This window comes from Solea solea, chromosome 7, assembly GCF_958295425.1.
Source record: "Solea solea chromosome 7, fSolSol10.1, whole genome shotgun sequence".
NCBI classification, from domain to species: Eukaryota; Metazoa; Chordata; class Actinopteri; order Pleuronectiformes; family Soleidae; genus Solea; species Solea solea.
The window spans coordinates 9,262,171-9,282,049 of record NC_081140.1 but is presented as its reverse complement, the minus strand read 5'-3'; the positions used below and the strand labels follow the sequence as shown (position 1 = coordinate 9,282,049).

Here is a 19,879-nt window from a genome sequence, read left to right as displayed (position 1 = left end):
ATTCTCCTCTTGTATTCTCCATGCCACACAAGTCCCTTAAATCACCAGTAGCAGGTCATCTTGACCATGTTAACATTGAGCTGTTGCCATGTGATTGGCTGAGTAGATGTATGACTTGGTAAGAGACAGCTGTACCTAATGAAGAGGTCAGTGAGTGTTTGGAGTTGCACAGTGTAGACCGAAGCTTATACTGTTGCCCATTTGAGAGGAGCATTGATTTTTGTCTCTGCCATTCTGCTTTGTGCTGGATAATGACTATGTATTTCTGCATGTCCTGTATCCTTAAATGGCTGCTTCCAAAAACTGAGAAATGCCTTACACTTGTGTGGCATGAGTATTTGTTTTTATGATGGACCACTGTCAAATAATACCAATGCTTTTTCCTACTATAACATGTCAAAATGATTGCTTTGACAAGAGCTACACTGAAGCAGTGAAGTCAGCTCCTGCCCTCTCTTCCTCTTACACACTACATTCATCCTCTGGGGCTTTTCCATATAAGGATGACACACCCCCACAAAGAGCTGGCACATTTCTTAGAGATTTTGTTGAGCATTTGTTGGCACCCTCATGAGAAAAAAAAAATGTATCTGTGGTTTCTGTTACTGAAGAAATGGCAAATTCTTAATAGGAAGTGGTAATTAAATTGGACTTGCAAGGCAAGGCTGTATACGTACCAGCCTAGACATTATGTAAACTGCATACAGTGTTTACTGTACAATTACGTGTTTTAAAAGTACTGTACTTGTTTCTTTCATCAAAACCCTTGCTAGAGCATATGCAGCAGATGAGGCTGTGGTTTCGTTTTTATTAATGTGACGACTGTAGACCTTTTATAAACCGACATTGCGTCATAATTGCCAATAATGGATATCAGAACATTCAAAGGTTTTGAGCCAAATCAGGGTTTTACAAATTTTACACTTGATCATCCGTTACACAGAGAAAAGAGTAATTAATTAATCAATATTTGATGAGCTGCAAAACCAGCGGTGTGAACATTTTGTGTTAATTTTGTTGTAAAGGGGGGGGAAAAGTACTTGTGTTTTCCACTTTTTAATACTGAGGAAATGGAATGAAAGAAATCAAATGTATACGTGAGGAGAAAGATGAGTTTGTCTCTCACAAAGTTCACCATGGTGGCACCTGCCTCCCTCGCACAGACAGCCGGCACAGTATAGAGGACAGTGCCAGGTGTAATGTCAACACACAGATGGTGGTGAGGAGCCCTCAAGCAGACCTACAGATGGCACAGATAAAACATAACAATCTGCCCACATTTTATGCCTCCACACCAGTGACAGTCATGTCCACAGGAGCTATGTTTTTGGGTTGTCCATTTGTTTAGCCACATGAATGTCTGTGCCAACATTTGACCATTTAATTGATTGAATTTTGGTGGTCAGAGGTCATTGTGATGTCACAGACTGTTGTGTCACTCCTTTTGGTCATTGTTTCACACCATTAATCAGGAACAGAACGCTTATGACCATATTTACCACAACTTGACTGTTTGGTGGAAGATTATAATGCAGTCAATATAGACTCCCTCCTTCTCTTGGTGATGAAAAATAATTAGAGTGAGGAAGCCTGAGTGAACAAAGTCAATGGAATTGTCCATTTACCCACATTGTACTAGAGATGTTCCGATACCATTTTTTTCCCTCCCGATCAGGGGTCGCGTTAACCGAATATTTTCCGTCATTGACCGTTTTTTTAAAACGGTGACAGAAAAATCTGAGAGCCATCCGTCATTTTGACAGATTGCAATTCACACCCCTAAAAACTATGTTAATAAAAGAGGTGAAAAAAGAGGGATAGATGCAGATGAAGGACAAACTCAGCCCTTGGCCTCAGCGGAGCGAGGAAGCGGCAGTAAGGAGGTTAGGCGAGTTCAGTGGGAGCGGGAGTTCTCCTGGCTGAGGAGGGCGGATAGAAAAATGTTGTGCGACAAAATAAAGATTCCCATCGTAGAATCTGAGCATAATTTCTGACCTGGACACCGTACTCAATGCATCTCGCTATCCGTGTAGTGCTGACAGCGTGTTAAAGAGCTATGGACAGGAGGCTTTGGAGCGCGTCTGTGACCGGTGCAGCTGATCCACTGGTACAGAAGGAGCGCATGTTGTGGGATTTCCTACCACGCGCAACTACGCGCAAGCAGGCACGCGATTTAAGTCCATGTGGACCAGGAGGAAGGTGTGAGACTGTGCGTTTAGGCCACAGGTGAACTGTTCATATTCCACTGCAATATGAACAATGCAATTGAATATGTCATTATTATCATTTAAAGTGACCGGTAAAAATTGATTATGACGGGATTTTTATGACCCTGTCAGTCAAAATGACAGACAACGAAAAAGTCTAGCGCAACCTCTGCTCCCGATACCGATTCCGATACTTGTGCTGTGGGCCGATACAGAGTACCAGTACCAATACCAGTGTGTTATAAAAAAATATATATATCATTCTACGCCTGCATGACTGTGATATGATTATCATTGGTGATGAGGTTTGGCTCAGGTTAAACATGAACGAATACAGCAAATAGACACCATTTATTTTTACCAGTGATATGTTATTTTGTTTTTCAGCTTGTATGTTTCTTTTGACTCTGGTCCAAACACCGCAGCACTGGCAGAGCTTCATGTTTCCATGACTCCAGATTGTTAAAATTAGTCTCTGAAGTAACGCTAAACTTTAAAAACAGAGGCCACAGGTACGCTGGTTAGTTGTAGCGCTGCTCTTTTTGTTTAATAAACGGCCGCTCCGGTTTGACTGTAGGCGCGCTAACGGAGCAAGCGCAGCTAACAACGCTAATGTAGCTAACTGGTAAATACTGCCAAACCGCCGACATGATGAGCTAAACTTAGCTCCTTGTCTACAGGTGTCGGGTGATCAGTTCTTCTTCACACCGCTAAAACAGCACAGCGCAACTGTTTCAAGAGCGGCGAAGAAGAACCGTGTCGGAGCTAAATTACGTGGTATCGGATCGGCATGGACTCCAGTACTCGCCGATACCAATGCCCACATTTTCGGCAGTATCGGAATCGGAACAACTCTACATTGTACCACAATGCTTCTCACCATGTCTCTGCATGTCACTGATGTCTTTGCCGGCTGATGTCTTTCCAGGTCCTTGTGACACAATGGCAAGGAGAGACATGGAAGAACTTAAGCGATGTCTTCAGTATCGCTTAAACACTTTGGCTTCTCTGTAAGCTATGTTGATGTACAAAGAGTGGTGGACAAAACTGCTGTGGTATGACAGTATTGTGATGCAAGAAAGTAATACGGCCATGGTAACACATCAAGCATGGCTGCTCATATGAAGCGACATCACCCTGTCATGTCAGTGTCGGCAGTGAAGACGCATGCTCAGCAACAACTTTTCACAGTGGCATTTAATTAGCCATTTCCTGCAGGATTAGACCAAGCTAAAGCTGTTCCCAAGTCTATTGAAATATTTACAGTGGCAGACATGAGGCCACACTCTCTTGTGGAAAAACAATGGGTTTAAAAATATTGTCCTAATGCTTGGGCCGCAGTTCGAAATTCTTTCATGCACACACTACAGTGATCGCAATGAGGACGACACTCTCCCCAGTCAATTCAGTCTTCATCTTTTTAAAGTATTTAAAAAAGAAAATTGCAGATTTTTCACTTGTCCATGTCCTTTTGCACTGTTCATGTTTAAAGAAATAACAAATGCCTCATATTTCAATTTTATTTATTTGACATTTTACTGAAACACTGGATGAACATCTTGAGTTATTTATGATGATATTGAATCATTTTAGATTTTATTTAGCTTGACATCTTGAGCTGAGATCGGAACACAATGCGCAAATGTTCCGTAATCTTTTCCTTAATTCCGTAAAAACGGCAATCCTATCTGAACCGTGAATCTGTTGCACCCCTAACACTTGACACGTTCTGTAAGAAACATAATGCCTAAAATGCAACCCTATTGATTCATGATTATGACAGTAGATGCCTCAGAGATGCACTGCATTTATTGCACCTCAAACACATAGACCAGCAATGACCAATCCACAATCCCCATGAAGCTTCTAATATGATTTTATTGTTTTCCATTTTGTGAGGCCCCTGCAGCCACGTGCCACCTTGCAAATATCTGCATCAAACCAAATACACTGCTCTGCCGAACCACCTACTTCCCACCCACTGAGGTAGCTTCCTACTTCAAGATGAAGCCTGCTGCTATCCATTTTTTGTGAGTGATATATTCACATGTCACTTGAGTAGGTGGATTTCCTTCTCTTAGCTAGTGATTTTGATGCTCTGATGATGGAAATAAAAGACAGCCACATCTTCTTTCTAATTGTGTCTATTTTTTTTTAATTTTAAGATACCACTAGACTGTTTTTTTTTTCCCATTGGTTAAATCTTTCCCATATTGTTTAAGATTGATGAACTGTCATTTCTATGAGCAAGTGGGTCAGGTTGTAGGATGTTGTTGTACCACCACCCCTCCTGCAACTCCCCCAAGTTTGTATATTTGTCTCTGTCAGCCTGTTTGCAAAGTATCTCCCCTCATTGTAATTCTTCTGGCCTTGAGCTACAGCCACAGCTCTGTTTGCATGGCACAGCCTTGAATTGTGCCTTCTTCTTTTTTTTTTTTTTTAAATCAGTTATTATGCATTGTCTTTGATATTTAAAGCTGACCATGACAACTGATGGGGCAGTTCAATTGGTGACAAGAAGACACTAATCATACCCTATCAGTGAGCTGTGCATGCTTTATCAAGCTGTGTGTTGTCTGTTATCTGGATACAGTAAAAACAATTTATTAAAATGATGCATTTTCTTGGTCCATTAGCAGTTGGTATCAATATGCACAGTACATTTCAGAAATGGTTAAATGTGAAATCCTGGCAGGGCCTGTAGTGTGAGACGGAAGGACATTAACACCCGAGAGTCCTAGTGTGAGTGTTTTGAAGTACCCCTCTATCGGGCCAGAATGTTCTGGCACCAGTGTCTCTCAACAAGTGTAAATATGCAATTAGATTTTTTTTCCCACCTTGCTGTAATAAGTTTTGAGAGATGATAAAATTGAACATTGGTTTGTGTTACTGAATATTCATTATGGCCCTGGTTGTGTATGCATTATAGATCAAAGTTAATCAATTCCTATGAATGTGTTGAGGCTGAGGTTATTTAGCTGACCTCAGAGAAGATGCACTGGCAAAGGCTGGCATGTCGCCTTATGCCTCTTCTGAAAAGATGCATTGGACCTTGAAGCCTGATGGTACAACATCCAGTTAAGGGATCTTTGTCACATTGCCTATATTTTTTTCACTTGGATCCAGTGATGAAGATGACAAATAATCATTTATTTACATCACAGAAAACTCCTTGGTAGCCAGGATGCATTCACCTCTGCTTTGTCTAATATAACTTGAGAGTAGATACAATCAGTTTTGGTTTCTTGGGCACAAAAGTGCACAAGGAAAGTAGTAAGTCAACTTCTTAGAGGGTTTCCCCCTTGCAATTTTTGTGTAAAAGAGGTGTAACTTTACTTTTGCTTGCATGTGGTAAGCATTTCTTTCCTCAGCTTTAAAGATTCTGTGAAAGCAGCTGTGGATTGTGACACATTACTTATCTGTAGGTGCAAGGTCACCCTTGGTGTCCCAGACAAAGTGAAATCTATGGCTGCAATTGCTTCTATCATAGATCAATCATTTGTCTCCCAAAGCTGATACGCCCAGTGTGTTCATGCACCATGTCTGTATAGAGTGGATTCATAGATATGAACTTTCCTAGGATAATTTAAAGGTCCAGTATGTAAGCATACGTGACATCTATTGGTGAGACTGTATTGCAACAAACTTCTCTGCTCATGCCTTCCTTTCCCAAGCGTGTCAGGTAATTACCTGAAGCCTTCGCTTCCCAAAAAGCCTGTCATTCTTCTTTGTTTGCATAATAATCTTAAACTTAAAACTGCTATTGATGCTATGGCTGGTTTGCCCATTTGGGCTGTTGTTGAAACATGGTGGGCTCTGAAAAGCAGGGCCCTTGCAAAATGTACTGTATAAAAGGCTAATTCTTCCCTGCAAAAAAAGTCTATTTTATTAGCATTTATTACACTAACATACTTGTGGGTAGTATATTCAAATGTAGTCAATAAATCATTCCTAATGTTATTCCTGTTCAATCACTGTGATGCCGCTTGCGATCAGCAGTGCTGTCGCTAAATACACCAAACTCCACTGTTAAATATTGAGTTTTTAGCAGTTTTCCTGGTAATTGTTGGGGATTAACCCACATTTTTAGGATTGTTGAGTCTTTTTAACTGATCTAAAGTCCGGCATTGTTTGGCTTGATTCTTGTGTCAGATGATGTCTCTTCCTGTGACGGCACTCTGACCAATCAGTGGCTGGCAGTCTGATGACGTCACACTTAGTACCTACTCAGCGTGCTTGGAACCATGCCAGAACTAGTGGAAACGCTACTTAACCGTGCCATGCCAAGCCGAGGCGAGTCAAGCTGGTGGAAACATGCCATATGTCTGAAAATCTGGGATGGTGAGGTTCTCTACTGTATCTCAACTCGGCCTCCTTCCACATGTGCAATAGCTGTTACTGAGTGGCACAGATGACGGGGTGATTTTCAGGTGGTTTGTGGTATCAGACACATGGTGAACAGGAGCTCTGACTCACAGGAGTGGTAGTGGGATATGATAGAATACATTTGATAACTTGTTTAACTAGTGATATTAATAGATGCACTGAAAATATAGTGTTTTGGAAATAATTAAAACATGCAATATTTTAGGACAAAAGAAATGTCTTATTTTTACCAGTGAACTCACAAGTAGATGTTGCACTTTGCCAGGTTCATATTTGTTGTCACAATTGGTGGATTTTAGTAGGAGATTTTCAATCAGACACTTCCCTGATGGTATGGCATGTTGGATAATTATCTGCTTGTATTTCTTAATCCCCAACTCAATTTGCAGAAATACAGCCCCTCACTTGCAAGGCACCTCCTCCATGCTTCACTGTTTGCCTGCAGACGGTTATTATAACACTTTCTATCCCTTTGGTGAACAAATGGGCTTCTTCTACGACCAAGTATTTTAAATTTTGACACCTGCTGCCAATTTTCTGCACCCCAGTTCTTGTGCTTTCATGTGTAGTTGAGTTGCTTGGCCTTGTTTCGGAAGTGTGGCGTTTTGGCCTCAATTTATCCATGACGACCACTTCTGGCCACACTTCTCCAGACAGTAGGTGGGTGTGACTGGGTCTGACAGGTTTCTGCCAGTTCTGAGCTGATGGCACTGCTTTCTGCTTGTCCGAATGTCGATGGGGAGCTCGTTCCATCATTTGGGAGCTAGGACAGCATTTAATGTTGCAACCTACATATGATAAAATTATAATGATTAGCACCTGTTTGCTATAATATACCTGACTATAATCCTACAAAAGTACACATATCTGGCCATTGATGCTTATAGTGTACAAATAATTGCTACCTTTCTTATTTTGTTATTTTAATGTGTGTTTGATTTGGTCTTGTTTTTTTTGCTTTGAATCTAAACTTGCTTTATCTGAAGTTGGAGTGGTTACATTTTGCACTGTGTATATGTTTATATAATGTGCATTCACAACAGTAACAATGTTTCTCCAGATCTTTCTCGGTCTCTTTTTGGTTTCCCAGGAAACTCACTTGGTTTTGTCTCATGACAACTGGAATTAAGGAAATCAGTATGTAGCTTAGCCTGCATTAATGTGAGATCTCTCAGTTTAACTATCTGTGCTTTTTTATTTTATACTCCTCTATATTACTTATAGCTTTACTAAACTGATAAATTTGAGGTCAAATGTATTCAAATAAATTAGTCTGTTTCCTTTTTAGGTTTTTTGGATGATTATACATTTTATCACATTCTTTTAACACTAATAACTAAATGGCCTGTTCATAAATGCATGCAGCTATGTCCTGCAGTGATCAGAATGTGACAGGATTTACTTAAGAAAGCATCAACAATGGTTTGTTTAGGTTAAACAGAAGATGTGGGTATTGTAAGATACCAAGAGTTATGGTCAAGTCATAATGGATCTTTCCTGATTTAATGTGAAAGGTTGGCAAGGCTCTCCATATTAAGACCTCTTGTCTGTCAGTGCTGAGCCAGCTCTAATAACTTTGATCTAATGTCACTCTCGGGCCTGATCACCAATCTACTATCTCACTGGCTTCTCCGTGATCCAGCCAAGTCTGAATCTTGTAACATTCAGAAGAAGAGTTCAGATCTTTAAGACATGAGACGGATCAGGAAAAAATTCACCCAAAGTCATCTGATTTTTCTCTGTTAAACATATGTTGTTTACCATCCCAGCATCTTGCAAAATATTATGCGTTAGCCACATTGCAATCACTCACAGGATTATGATAAACTATTTGTTGCCCTTTTACCATCCAGAAGTACTCCATCAACTGCTTCTTCATTCAAACTACATTAGCGGTCTTGCTCCATTCCACATACAGAGATGAGTATTACACTCCAGTCCTTCTACAATGAAGATTTGTCACCTTTTACTGTTCAGCCCATCGACCATATATTAAAAATGGAAATCTTCCAATTCCAACTCTGTGAAATCAATCAAAAAGTAAGAATATTTTGAATTGGTTCAAGGGAGACGACTTTGCTGGCCACAAAAATAACTTGGTTTGAATAGAAGTCTATAGGAAAAAAAGCCTAATTACCACTTGAGTACGGTAATAACGTCGGTTAACAATGATCTCAGTCGCTAGATTCAGGTGTTCTTGAATAGCTCATGATGCCTATTTTGTAAATGATGTTCTGTTATGTATGCATCTTGTTTAGATAATGCCCAGCACAAAAATATAACATTATAAGCTTCTCACCATTAGCAATAAGCATGAATACCACATGGATTACATGTTACTGTCATTTAGATCAGAATATTTTGTCCTAAATGAACTATTTCTTTAAACATCTCTCTGTCCTGAGTTGTCCTCAGTCCCACAGTTCTCAGCTGCTGGGCCTCTCCTTTAGTTCCCTGGTTGGGAGAAGACTCTGTTTTTTGCCTGGAAAACTGCTGAAACATTTCCTCCCCTGCAGACTGGTTTCCTTCACTGTGCCTTGTGATTGGGGAAATGAGGCAGCAGAAAAGGAGATAACAGCAGCTGTTTTGGGGGTTTCCATGCACCCCTCGTAACTCGTCTCTTGTTGTCCCAAGTTAGACAATCCGACACTATTAAAAAAGCCGTGGCGAATCACCTGATGATTTCACTTTCAATCATATCGAGGCAAGTGAAAGGGTGTAGATCATCGTAAAACTTTTTTAGTTACTGAGGAAGATATGGTCTGCTTTGTAGTTTGTGCTCCGTTATTTTATTCCAAGTTTAAGCTTCTGTGGCTCAGTTGTTTTGTCTGTGATGAGAGTCATTGTGTGAAAGCAGCCCACACTCCTTATGGTGGTCACATTTCTACTTGTGGTCTGAGTCGTTATATCCATGTTGGCAAAATATGGTAAAGCTGCAGACTCTTAAATCAGTGTAACTTCCTCCTGTGCAGAATATCACTACTCACTGTTAATTTAATAATTTAATATCATGGTTTCCCCTAATTTGTATTTAACTACAGTGTATGACACAAACATGCATCAAGGGTTCAAGAATTCAAGTTGCTCTGGAACTGGCATGGATGGGAGATTTTGGACGTAAACCTGTTGCAACATATACCACACAAACCACTTTGGTAAAACAACATGGAGACATTGCTTTGGATACAGGTCGAAACATTGTAATTAGTCAACAAGTGACAACATGACAGCTCTGAAAGTGGCTGTTACTTCGCCTTGATGATTAACACATCAGTGGGCCCTCACTGTGTCAGCTGCTCCATTGTTTTTCTGTCTTTAAGGCTTAGTCACATGTCTAAACAACACATCCATGTTTGTTTTCTGTTTGTTATGTTTGGAGTCTCAACCACAACTGGAATTCTAATCGAACAATATTAATAAAAAAAATCTTTCAATCCACTTGAAATGTCTGGACATAAGGGTAATTTAGTATTTTGTTTGACAAAATAATTGTTTTTCTTTAAATTTTCAGTGGTCTGCCAAGTATAATTTGCTCAAAGTGCAGATCTGAATGTGTTATTAGATCTGACAAATCTAAACTCTATCTCTGGAAAAATGCAGTTGAAAGGGCAAAAGATAAAGATTGATGGCAAGTAATACATTCATCACCATTGTTGCTCCCCTAATACACCACAAATTTCACAGTTTTCATTAAGTTATTAACAATTCTAATAGCCATAACCGTATTAATAGTGCCGCTGAGTATTAATAAAATACAGCACTCAGTAGAGAGGGACTTCACTGAACAAAAAATCACTGTCAAAAGGAGGACGTTCTGACAACTTTTGGCTTAATAATGTTACCAACATTGCAAATGGCCCAACTTAATTTCTTGATATTATTTTGCCAGAAACACAACCTGATCAGGATAGAGTGTGGCTCTCTCTATTTACAATATTACCCACGGATGAGAACACCTGCTCACAGTGTACAGATGTCCCTGGCACACAGATATTTATAAGCCAGCTTACAGAGAGTTTTACGGTAGGTAATTGGTGTGTGCACCACGTCTACATCAAATCAGGGGATTGCTCGGTGTTCCATGAGAGGGGTCCCTCGTGCTGTAGGCTTGCATCTCCAGGCTTGTTGCTGCTGCAGTTGACACTTTTATATATACGTAATGAGGGCTCACATAAGGTTTCCTACAATAACAAGGATTGGAATCCTTACTTGAGCCCTTCTTTGTTTGTCAAACAAAATTGACTTTAGTGTGGTTATTTAAGAGTTCACATTTTTACCGCATTGTGTTTTTGTGCCTTACCAGTTCAGTTTTTGCTTTCACTTTATTGGAACACCTCCACAGAATACAGAAACATGCATGCCGTTTTAAAATGCTACAGGTAAAAGTGTTAAGTAGTTAGTGTGACTTACCCATACATCTGAACAATAACAAAACCCTTGCCCTATATAATTCATGTCCAAAAAATATGTGCTCTGAAAAAAGGTCTATTATGTCAGGTTTGTTCAACATTTGTCAATATGAGACCAGCTTTCAATCACATCATTCCAACTGAAATGCAGAATTGGATGCTCAACCACAACAAAGCTGGTGGTGCCCCAAGACGTTTGTACAGTACATTATTGCTTGTCATATACTACAAGTGATGGGTAATTACACTCACTGTATGTGGTTAATTAAAAGATAAAACTGCACATTTTATTGTAAGATCTAGAGCAGCAGCATTGCACATTGCTCATCTGAGACCCTTGTGGTCCTGCAGGGGTGGGCCAGGCTCATCGTTCCCTTGGGTCAGACCCGCCCTCCTCAGAACCGTTTGACTAATAACAGGAAACGTGATTGCTGCTGTAGATGCTAATGAGCAGCTGCAAAGGCCAGACGTGGTCTGATTATAGCGAGAGTGTAGTTAACATACACGAAGGCCCTGAAACATTAGATGAGATTCCGTTAAACTGCACCAGGGAGTTGTGTTTGTGTGTCTTTGCCCTTGTGTTTGGTTGACAATCATCAGCGTATACAGTAGTGTGCAAAAGTCTAAGGGCACCTCTAGCTTCGCTGTTTTTATGTGTGTCAACATGAGTACTGTATGTGAGTTATCGCTGAATATTCATGCTATCACTGCCTGGTACTTATAACTGTGGTCACTACAACGGTGTGAGTTGGGAGTTAAATGGGTGTTGGAGTATCTATCTGCCATGGTGCGCTGCTGCTAATGCACACTGAGGGACAGTGGAGCTGGAATAAGCCACCAGGGAAGAATGCTTTCCAGAAACAGGTTGAGTCAGCCTGTAATGTTCAGATAAAACATGAAATTTAAGCATCAAAAGATAAAAAAAAGGCAGGAGAGAAGATGGATCACATCATTATTGTCATTTTGCTTACAGGTTCACTAGGTTCATAGATTTCCTAAAAAAACAAAAACAAAGCTGTATAAAGCAACAAGTATCAATTGTTTTATATTATACACTGAAAGTTTTACTCAAATGTAACTGTTATGTTACACCATTGTTGCACCAATTGGCCACTTCTTTTCATGATCTTTTTCAGCGTGGCATAAGAGATGGTAACAACATGCTGATTAGATTCTCGCTGACTGTGATATATTCATGGTCACTGTAATTTAATGTGGAGGTCAATAAATGGCGGGTTCAAGCTTTTATGAATTTAATTTATTTTTTTTACCTTGATCTTATTGATGAAAGCTCCGAGCAGTCTCAGTTGTCATTGGAAACGGAAGCTGGGAAACAAGGTCTTGATTTCAGGCTTTGTATCAAAAGCATGGTGCTTTTAAAGCAGTTCCCTGGATGATCCAATTTGTTGTTTGTCGTCCAAAACAATTTGCAATTACGCTTATTTCAACATTAATGCTGTTTTTAATCTTCTTACAGGATCCTCGATCGTCAGTGGGATGTTAAAGCTCTGGATGCAGGACTGAAGGAGCATGGTGAAACACCAACCCCTCCAGGTCTATGAGCGCCAGCTGTGTTTGTCATGTATCACCGGGATCTATGGTTGCCGTTGGAAACGGTATCAACGTTCCCATGATGACACCACCAAGGTGAGAGTTGGAGCAAATGACTTTTGTGAATAAAGTGTAGTGATCAGAAGTGCCTAAGATCTGATTGAACACACATCAAGATTGTTGTCACATACTGTTTAGTCTGACTAACATGCTGCATACAGGGAGCATGATTTATTATATACGTGTACGTTCATCACTCACTCCAGCAGCCAAACTGATGACGCAGCGATGAATCACTCTTGACTGACCTTGCAGCGCCAAATCATCCACATGTTTATAATAATAACAGATTTGCAGAATCTGTATTTTATACATAAATATGGAATATAACAAAGTGGTATGGAACAGATGTGAGACTCCACTGGCTGTCATTTGATTATCTCATGGGATAATTATCAGCTGCACACACACTCGTATGTGCACCTATGCTCACACGCGTTCACAGCATATTAAATCAGATCTCTACATTCATTGCAAGTCATCAAATCAAGGTCATTTCCCCTGACCTGTCCCAAGAGATTAATGTAGAATGTTTTTTTTTTTTTTAAATGGAGGTTTTAGGGGTTTTTTTTGTGGTTTGTTGGTAGCCCTGACACTCATGTTTTTATTTAAACATGGCTCTTTGCTCTCCTTGAACTATGGCTGCTGAACTTAATAGCTCGTATTGTTACATTCAGTACATTCACTTCATGTATACAGTAGACTAACAACTCTGTGTAAGAAGATGACTGGCCTACTAAGGAGAAAAGGCTGTAGTGTACATTCTGTGTATAGCAGACCTCGTGGCCTCTCGATGCCCAATCCTCAATCCCAATGTTTGTCTTTCAACAGTGATTTACAGAGAACAATTATCTTTGGTCAAATATGTCCTTTCTCGGCTTATCTCCAGTTTATTACCCTTGTCTTTTCCACGTAGAGGCTTATTTTAAATTTCAATACTGTTTGAAGCCTTCCCCAGTGTTTTTAATTGCATTCATTATACTTGAATTACTCATATCTTCTTGTGTGTGCGTTTGCAATCCTACTTGGCTGTTGCTTGGTGCAGAATACAGTCACATTTATCATACTCTAAAGAGACTGATCTAAAAAGGCTGAAAGAGTTATGCAGCATATTTGGTATTTAAATTATGTTTAAGCATTTCATTGTCAATTCTAAATTGTGTTATTTTTCAAGAAAATAGTAGTTTTTTTGAATGTAGCGACACTTTTAAGACGAAGTGTGCAACCAAACTCCTCAAAGATCGTTTTTGCAGTGCATTTTTTCGATCATTGTGAACATGTCAGGATAAGTGTGACAGCCCCACACAAGATGAGCCTCATGTCCTCACCCTGACCTTTCCCGTTTATCTCTGCCATTCTGTATTTAAGAAGAACACATGGGTTATGTTGCTGCAACAAACTCGGACACAGCATACGACGCATGTGCTCACGTGCACACAGGCAGACACAATGTGGATGATTTATTTATGCCCATGTACCATACTCTACTGAGAAGAAGTACACAATAGAATCACACAGTGGAGTGCACACACAAACGTGCCAATGAAAACGTATAACCCTATAAGTTGGTTAGCATAGACGGGTAAGTGTTGTGTATTTTTTTATAATGCTTGGGTCACACAAAAAGCACAGCAGAAATAAATACGGAGAGATATTGATTTTTTTTTCTTTCCTTTCCTGCTAGCAGGAAACTAGACACTGTGTAGCCCTGTTTCCTGTTGCAAGTGGATGTCTTTCAAGCTAACAGACAGGAGAGTGCCAAGTCAGCATTATTTGTTCACACTGCTCATCCTTTGTTTTGACCATGTGGTGTTGTATAGCACACAAACATACTATTTACCCAAGAAGCTCAAAGTCAGGCATATTTTCCATCCAGGTGATCAAACACAATGATTTAACTTGTTTAAACAACACATGGAGGGACATGGAAACAGACAAAGATTTCAGCTTTGTTTTGGTGTTGCTATTGGAGCTATTTATCTGTCTGTAGTGTAGTCGGGTGGGTGATGTAAGCTTAAAATGATATCAGCATTCCAGGGAGCCATATTCATGATGCTACTTTAAGCCATTTGTTTGGATACCGATTGAAATAAAGTTAACAATAAGAACGTATTTAAGATGCAAATTTAGTGTATAAATATTGCATAACCTTTATCCATGAAATTAAAAAAAAAACAACTTAACACTAAACAATGAAAACAAAATGCATCTAATGGAATAATAATTAAATGTGCTTTTGAAATATTGTTTACTGTTTATGCCGATTGCTAACAAAAATGTAGCCTTGCACATTGTGTAACCTTGCTTTGGCTGTGGGTTGAGTGCTACAGAATTGTTCTCAGTATGTGTGTGTTTGCTGTAGATCCAGGAGTATTTCCTCTCTGACAGCTCGGATGAATTAAAGCCATATTTGCATTAAAACACACCTGGATGTTTCTACCACAGCGCTGTTTATTAATGATGCCGCATGTGCTGCAGCAGCCACAGCAGGCTGACACACAGTTTGTTAAACAAAAGAAAAAAACATTATGCTTGTCCAGTTTTGCTATCATGCCCTGCCCTTTACCTAAAATTTCACCAGTACCTCAGTTTAGGAGAATCCACAGAAGTTTTGTTTCATGTCCACTTTTAATCCACATAGAACCCATATATTTTTGGAAAGTGGGTCCCTGAGTTTTCATGTGTACGGTAGTGGTGGTGTGCTGCTGTCAGAGTGTATGAATATCATGACATGGTTTATATCATCAATTTCTAGTGGTACACAAGGTATAGCACAGCTTAAGTATTTAGATGTCATATAAGACTGCATCCATAGTGATTTCAGTAAACAAACTGACCAACCAAGGGCAGGTGTATCAGCTACACGTAACTGGATCTGAGCGAATCACAGAAGCGTGAGAACTAGAATCTTGTGTTGGAACAGCAATAGATTCATTCATAATCCACAAGGAGCTCATGCTATTCCTACTCCTCTATCATCTATGTTCAGTATAATGAGCTGTTCAGGTTGACTGGCTGTCTCAGTGAAGCTGCCTCTGTGTGTGTTTAAGGTGCTTTGTAGGAAGCCAGTCGACGTCATGCAGCGCAAGCTGATCTGACCGCTCAGTAATAATTGAAGGTATTTCCATTTAGCCAGTCGATGCCAGTCAGTCACACAAAAAGCTTTAAAAATGGAAACAAAGCTGGTCTGGCATCTTTTGTCACCGATGTCGTGGTCTTTATTTTCCTCAGCTGTGAAGTACTGGACAAGGCAGACAACATGGTCACTTTTACTTGGCTGTAAGAGGGAATGGCGATTTCCCAAAGTAATACTTGTTGTATATCAGTAGTTAAAATGAACCAGACTTCACTGTTGCCACACCATGGGCAAGATGGTTTGTTTATTATTCTGGAGATAATTCCATGGTCATGTTTCTTTGTCTTAGCAGTACTGAAAACAAAGACAAAACTGTGATAAACAAAACAAACAATAAAAATGTTCTTCTGTTTTAACTCAGCACTCACTGTGCTGAGTTAAAAAGGTTGAGCTACAGTTGGTTTGCAAATGAAGACACATTTACCTTATCTTCACTAATCTTCTTAAACCCAAACCAAGTAAAAAAAAAAAACAATCTTCTTTCTACCTGTGATTTTGCTTTGCTGCGTTTACCATTTGTGTTTCTAATCTAAAAATCTGTATTAGTTAGTTTACCTGTAATGATGTGTGCCAATCCTTAGTCCCCTTTAAAGTGAGTCTTATCCTGTGATGTGAATAATACAACTGATTTGAAGATGTCTGCTTTGGCTTGTCACTAATTAATATTAGATTAAGAAAACAAAATCACAATTAAAGGACCAATGTGTAAAACATTTGAAGGGTCCAATCATCTGATTATATATCAGTACCAGGGCTGGACTGCATGTAATCTGGCGTACCGGGAATTTTCCCAGTAGGACAACACAGATTTGTTTTGTCCCCTTAAGGCAGATTGGCTACTGCTAATGGCCCGAACACCGGCCCATTGGTTAATTTACTATACTGACACTGGAGGGACTCATTCATATCTGTTACCGACAGCCGGAGGTTGGGCTGACACGTAAGGAACGGACAGCGGATCATTCGTTCATTTCCTATACTGACACAGAGCCGGCCCAATCATTTCTCTCACTAGTAATCCTCCTCCCTCCCCCTCCATCTTCAGAGTTTCTCACGGTTTGGAGCAGACGTTGGGATCACTTTTAAAAAAAAAAAAAAAAAAAAATTATAAACCGATGCACAAGGGAGGTGGAGAGAAAAATTAATGTGGGCTGCAAGAACATGACAGGGAGGAAACAACAGAAGAGGGACAGGGAGACCGTGACGGGGTCAAGGAGGGACAGAATGAGAATGAAGAGAGTGGAGGTGATGACGTGGTGGTAAGAAGTAATGTTAGCAAATTGACAGGCACTAGTAGTAGCTCTACACAGCCCACCATATTGATCTATTGGCTTTTTTACAATAGCCACCAAGGACAAACTAAACATCTTTTGAATTTTGATGCCAACTGAAGGCTACATAATTTATCCAACACACTTGAAAGCAATATTAACTGCTACATGCTAATAATAAATGTACACTGTACCTGTACTAATCATTAGTTGTAGCCTTTATAAATCACAGACTAAAACACTTATATGAATTATAGATTCATGATAGATCCTGCCGTTTTTAAGAGACTTTGTCTGCTGACTTCCTCCCACAATCAAATGATAAGCAGTGACATGTTCCAGATGGAGAAACCAAGGTCACAAAGGAAGAAGGATTTATTTGTACCTTCTTTATGTCTGTGTAATGCAAGTCAGAATTGCAATTCTGTTCACTTGCTTGTTTGTTTAATGTGAAGTCATTTTTGTTGAAGGTAAAATAACATAAGTGCTCTGAAATCCAAGGTAGTCAGTGGCTGAAGAGCAGATGTACTTTATTGAATCTAATTAGACGAGCTCTAAACTAAGCTACTTCCTGTTTGGCTGTGGAGCCTGTGATGCAGAGAGTACGTGACTTGTGCCTAATTGTCTGCTTTGTGTTCTTGTCTTCAAGAAGTAATCCCAACCTTTAAAGGCTCAATGAAGAGTACTTGTTTGCTGAAAAGTAAATCATGGTTTCCTTTCCACATACATTTGTATTTATACATTATTTTGCTTAGTGGGGGAATATGAATGTGTGCAAATGAGTATCATATGTTTAAGTCTAAAGACCCTTCTTCCTTTTTATGCAGACTCGTTTTGTGCCTTACTTCTGTGCTGCATTATAAAGCAGTGCACTGCACACCCAGTGTAAAATGCCAGGGATTTATCAGGATATGCTCAGGAATGTGACAAGGGACCGAGGTGTTAAGTCCAGTGAAGATAGAGGGAAAGGGGGAGGCATGCGAGGCTGTGCCCTCAGTCAAAGATTAAACACTGCACCAGCTTTGTCTTTTTTTTCCTCCCCTCTCTTCCCACATTTACATTAGTTTTAAGGATATGCAGCCAGACTGTACCAATATATTGTTGTTCTGTCTATAGTTTCTGTATTCGCTGCAGTTTTTTTCTCAAATCCATTAGATGAGTGTGTGTTAATTATACAGTAGCAGAAGACATGAACTAAATGTAACTTATAATTATGATTATAATAATAATATTGATAAAGTTAGTCTTGTATAGCACCATGGTCAGTCTACAGTTCAGACATGTTCAGCATCTTGAAGTAGAGGGTCATTCCAGTAGTTACTGCTTGTCTTGTTCTGTGGATTAATCCTGTCATTTGTCATTATGCTCCGTAGTGTAGTCCACACACCAGGAAGCATGTGTTCTGTAAGTGTTCTTATTGTATTCTAGTCCTGACTGTGACACCTATTAGCATGTCACACACACACTGATGTATATTTTACATGGTGCAAGGACAACTCATTTGTGTCTGTGCAGTATTAGCACAGTCTTGAAGCTGTTCCCTGCGAGTTCATACTGTAGCCCTGCAGGAGAATGCAGTGGTATATGGTAGAAATATGTGCAGTTGTTGTTATACTAATACCCTAAAGGTCTCCCTGTGTTATTAATAGGCAGTTTTCTTTCTTTTGCAGTGCAGTAAAGAGTGGTCACTGTTAAGCACTGAAGTATTGTGTATTATATTTGTGTTTGTAGTGTTATTCTTAGGTTTGACATTGTAAAGAAAATGTACACAGCAGTTCACAACCTGATTTGAATGATCAGCAAAAAAAATGTTCCTTAATGTGTAATGGCTTTTTTTTGGCTTTTCAACATGTCCACCGTCAGGTTTTCATTCAAATCATATGTACATTAGAATAGATAGCACTGTCTTATTGTCTTATGGTTTTGTTGATAGTATGTGTGTGGAATTGTGTAGTTTTGTGTGTATCTAAGTGAGCAAGCATGCCCACGCATGCTGTGCAATTGAGCTGCAGCTGCATGAATAATAGCCCTTCAGTGAAAACAGCATTTTATTGTTCCCTAAATCCTGTTCTTCCAGAGAAAAGACAGAGCACAGTGATAGTTCATGTTGACATTATCACTATGAGTTGTGCACAAAGGGAAGAGTAGGGCAAATGGATATCAGTAAACCTCTTAACCACCATGTGATCCACATCATGGAGTGATTCTCATTACTACTACTACTGCTGTCTTCAGTCTATTATGCGTTTGCCTCATTTCCCTGGTTATGAAATAAAATAAAATGAAAGCATTCAAAAATGAACTTTAGTATGCAATGTATTTCTGTGTCCTAATCTACCACAGAGAAGTGATCTGTTCAACTTAACCCTTGTGGTCACTGATTGATCTAGCTGGATATTAAATCCTACTAATGATGTCCGTGAACCTGGCTGCTGGTAAGGTGATTTGATGACCTGCTACAAGTGAAAGACTGCAATTATACTCATGGGTACTGTATGTAGGAAGCGGTGAAGCACAAGTGATCTCCGCTAAAGTAAAAAAAGCTAATAACTAAATAGCTCAATAATCCTCAGACTCCACACGCAGATGAGTGATGGTGGTCAAAATGGTCTCCCACGAGTGCTCATTTGAAGTTTGTCTTAAACACCACATTGTAAAAGTGTCACCTGTGGACATGAAAAAACAAACCAATACACATAAAGTGAATGGACTGCTCCATTTGCTACACTGGGCCTGCTGTGAAGCAGTGAGAAGACAAAAAAGCAGAAAGCTACTAAAGGGGATGTTGTTGGCGATTAAGTCAGTGCTGCTCCTTTGTTTCTTTTATAGTCAACCACCGTAAACGTTTTATATATTCAG

The 19,879-nt window shown here is 39.6% G+C and overlaps 1 protein-coding gene across 4 annotated transcripts in view; it reads left to right on the top strand.

Annotated features, from left to right (window-relative positions):
- gdpd5b (glycerophosphodiester phosphodiesterase domain containing 5b) overlaps positions 1-19,879 on the top strand; it is a 44,018-nt gene that overhangs the window by 3,635 nt on the left and 20,504 nt on the right. For all 4 annotated transcript variants that reach the window (XR_009240876.1, XR_009240877.1, XM_058633582.1 and 1 more), the window contains exon 2: positions 12,480-12,649. Coding sequence is in view for 2 of the 4 variants with exons in the window: in XM_058633582.1 (XP_058489565.1) it covers positions 12,533-12,649 (117 nt within the window). In the remaining 2 variants the exon portion in view is untranslated. The remainder of the gene's footprint in view (positions 1-12,479; positions 12,650-19,879) is intronic.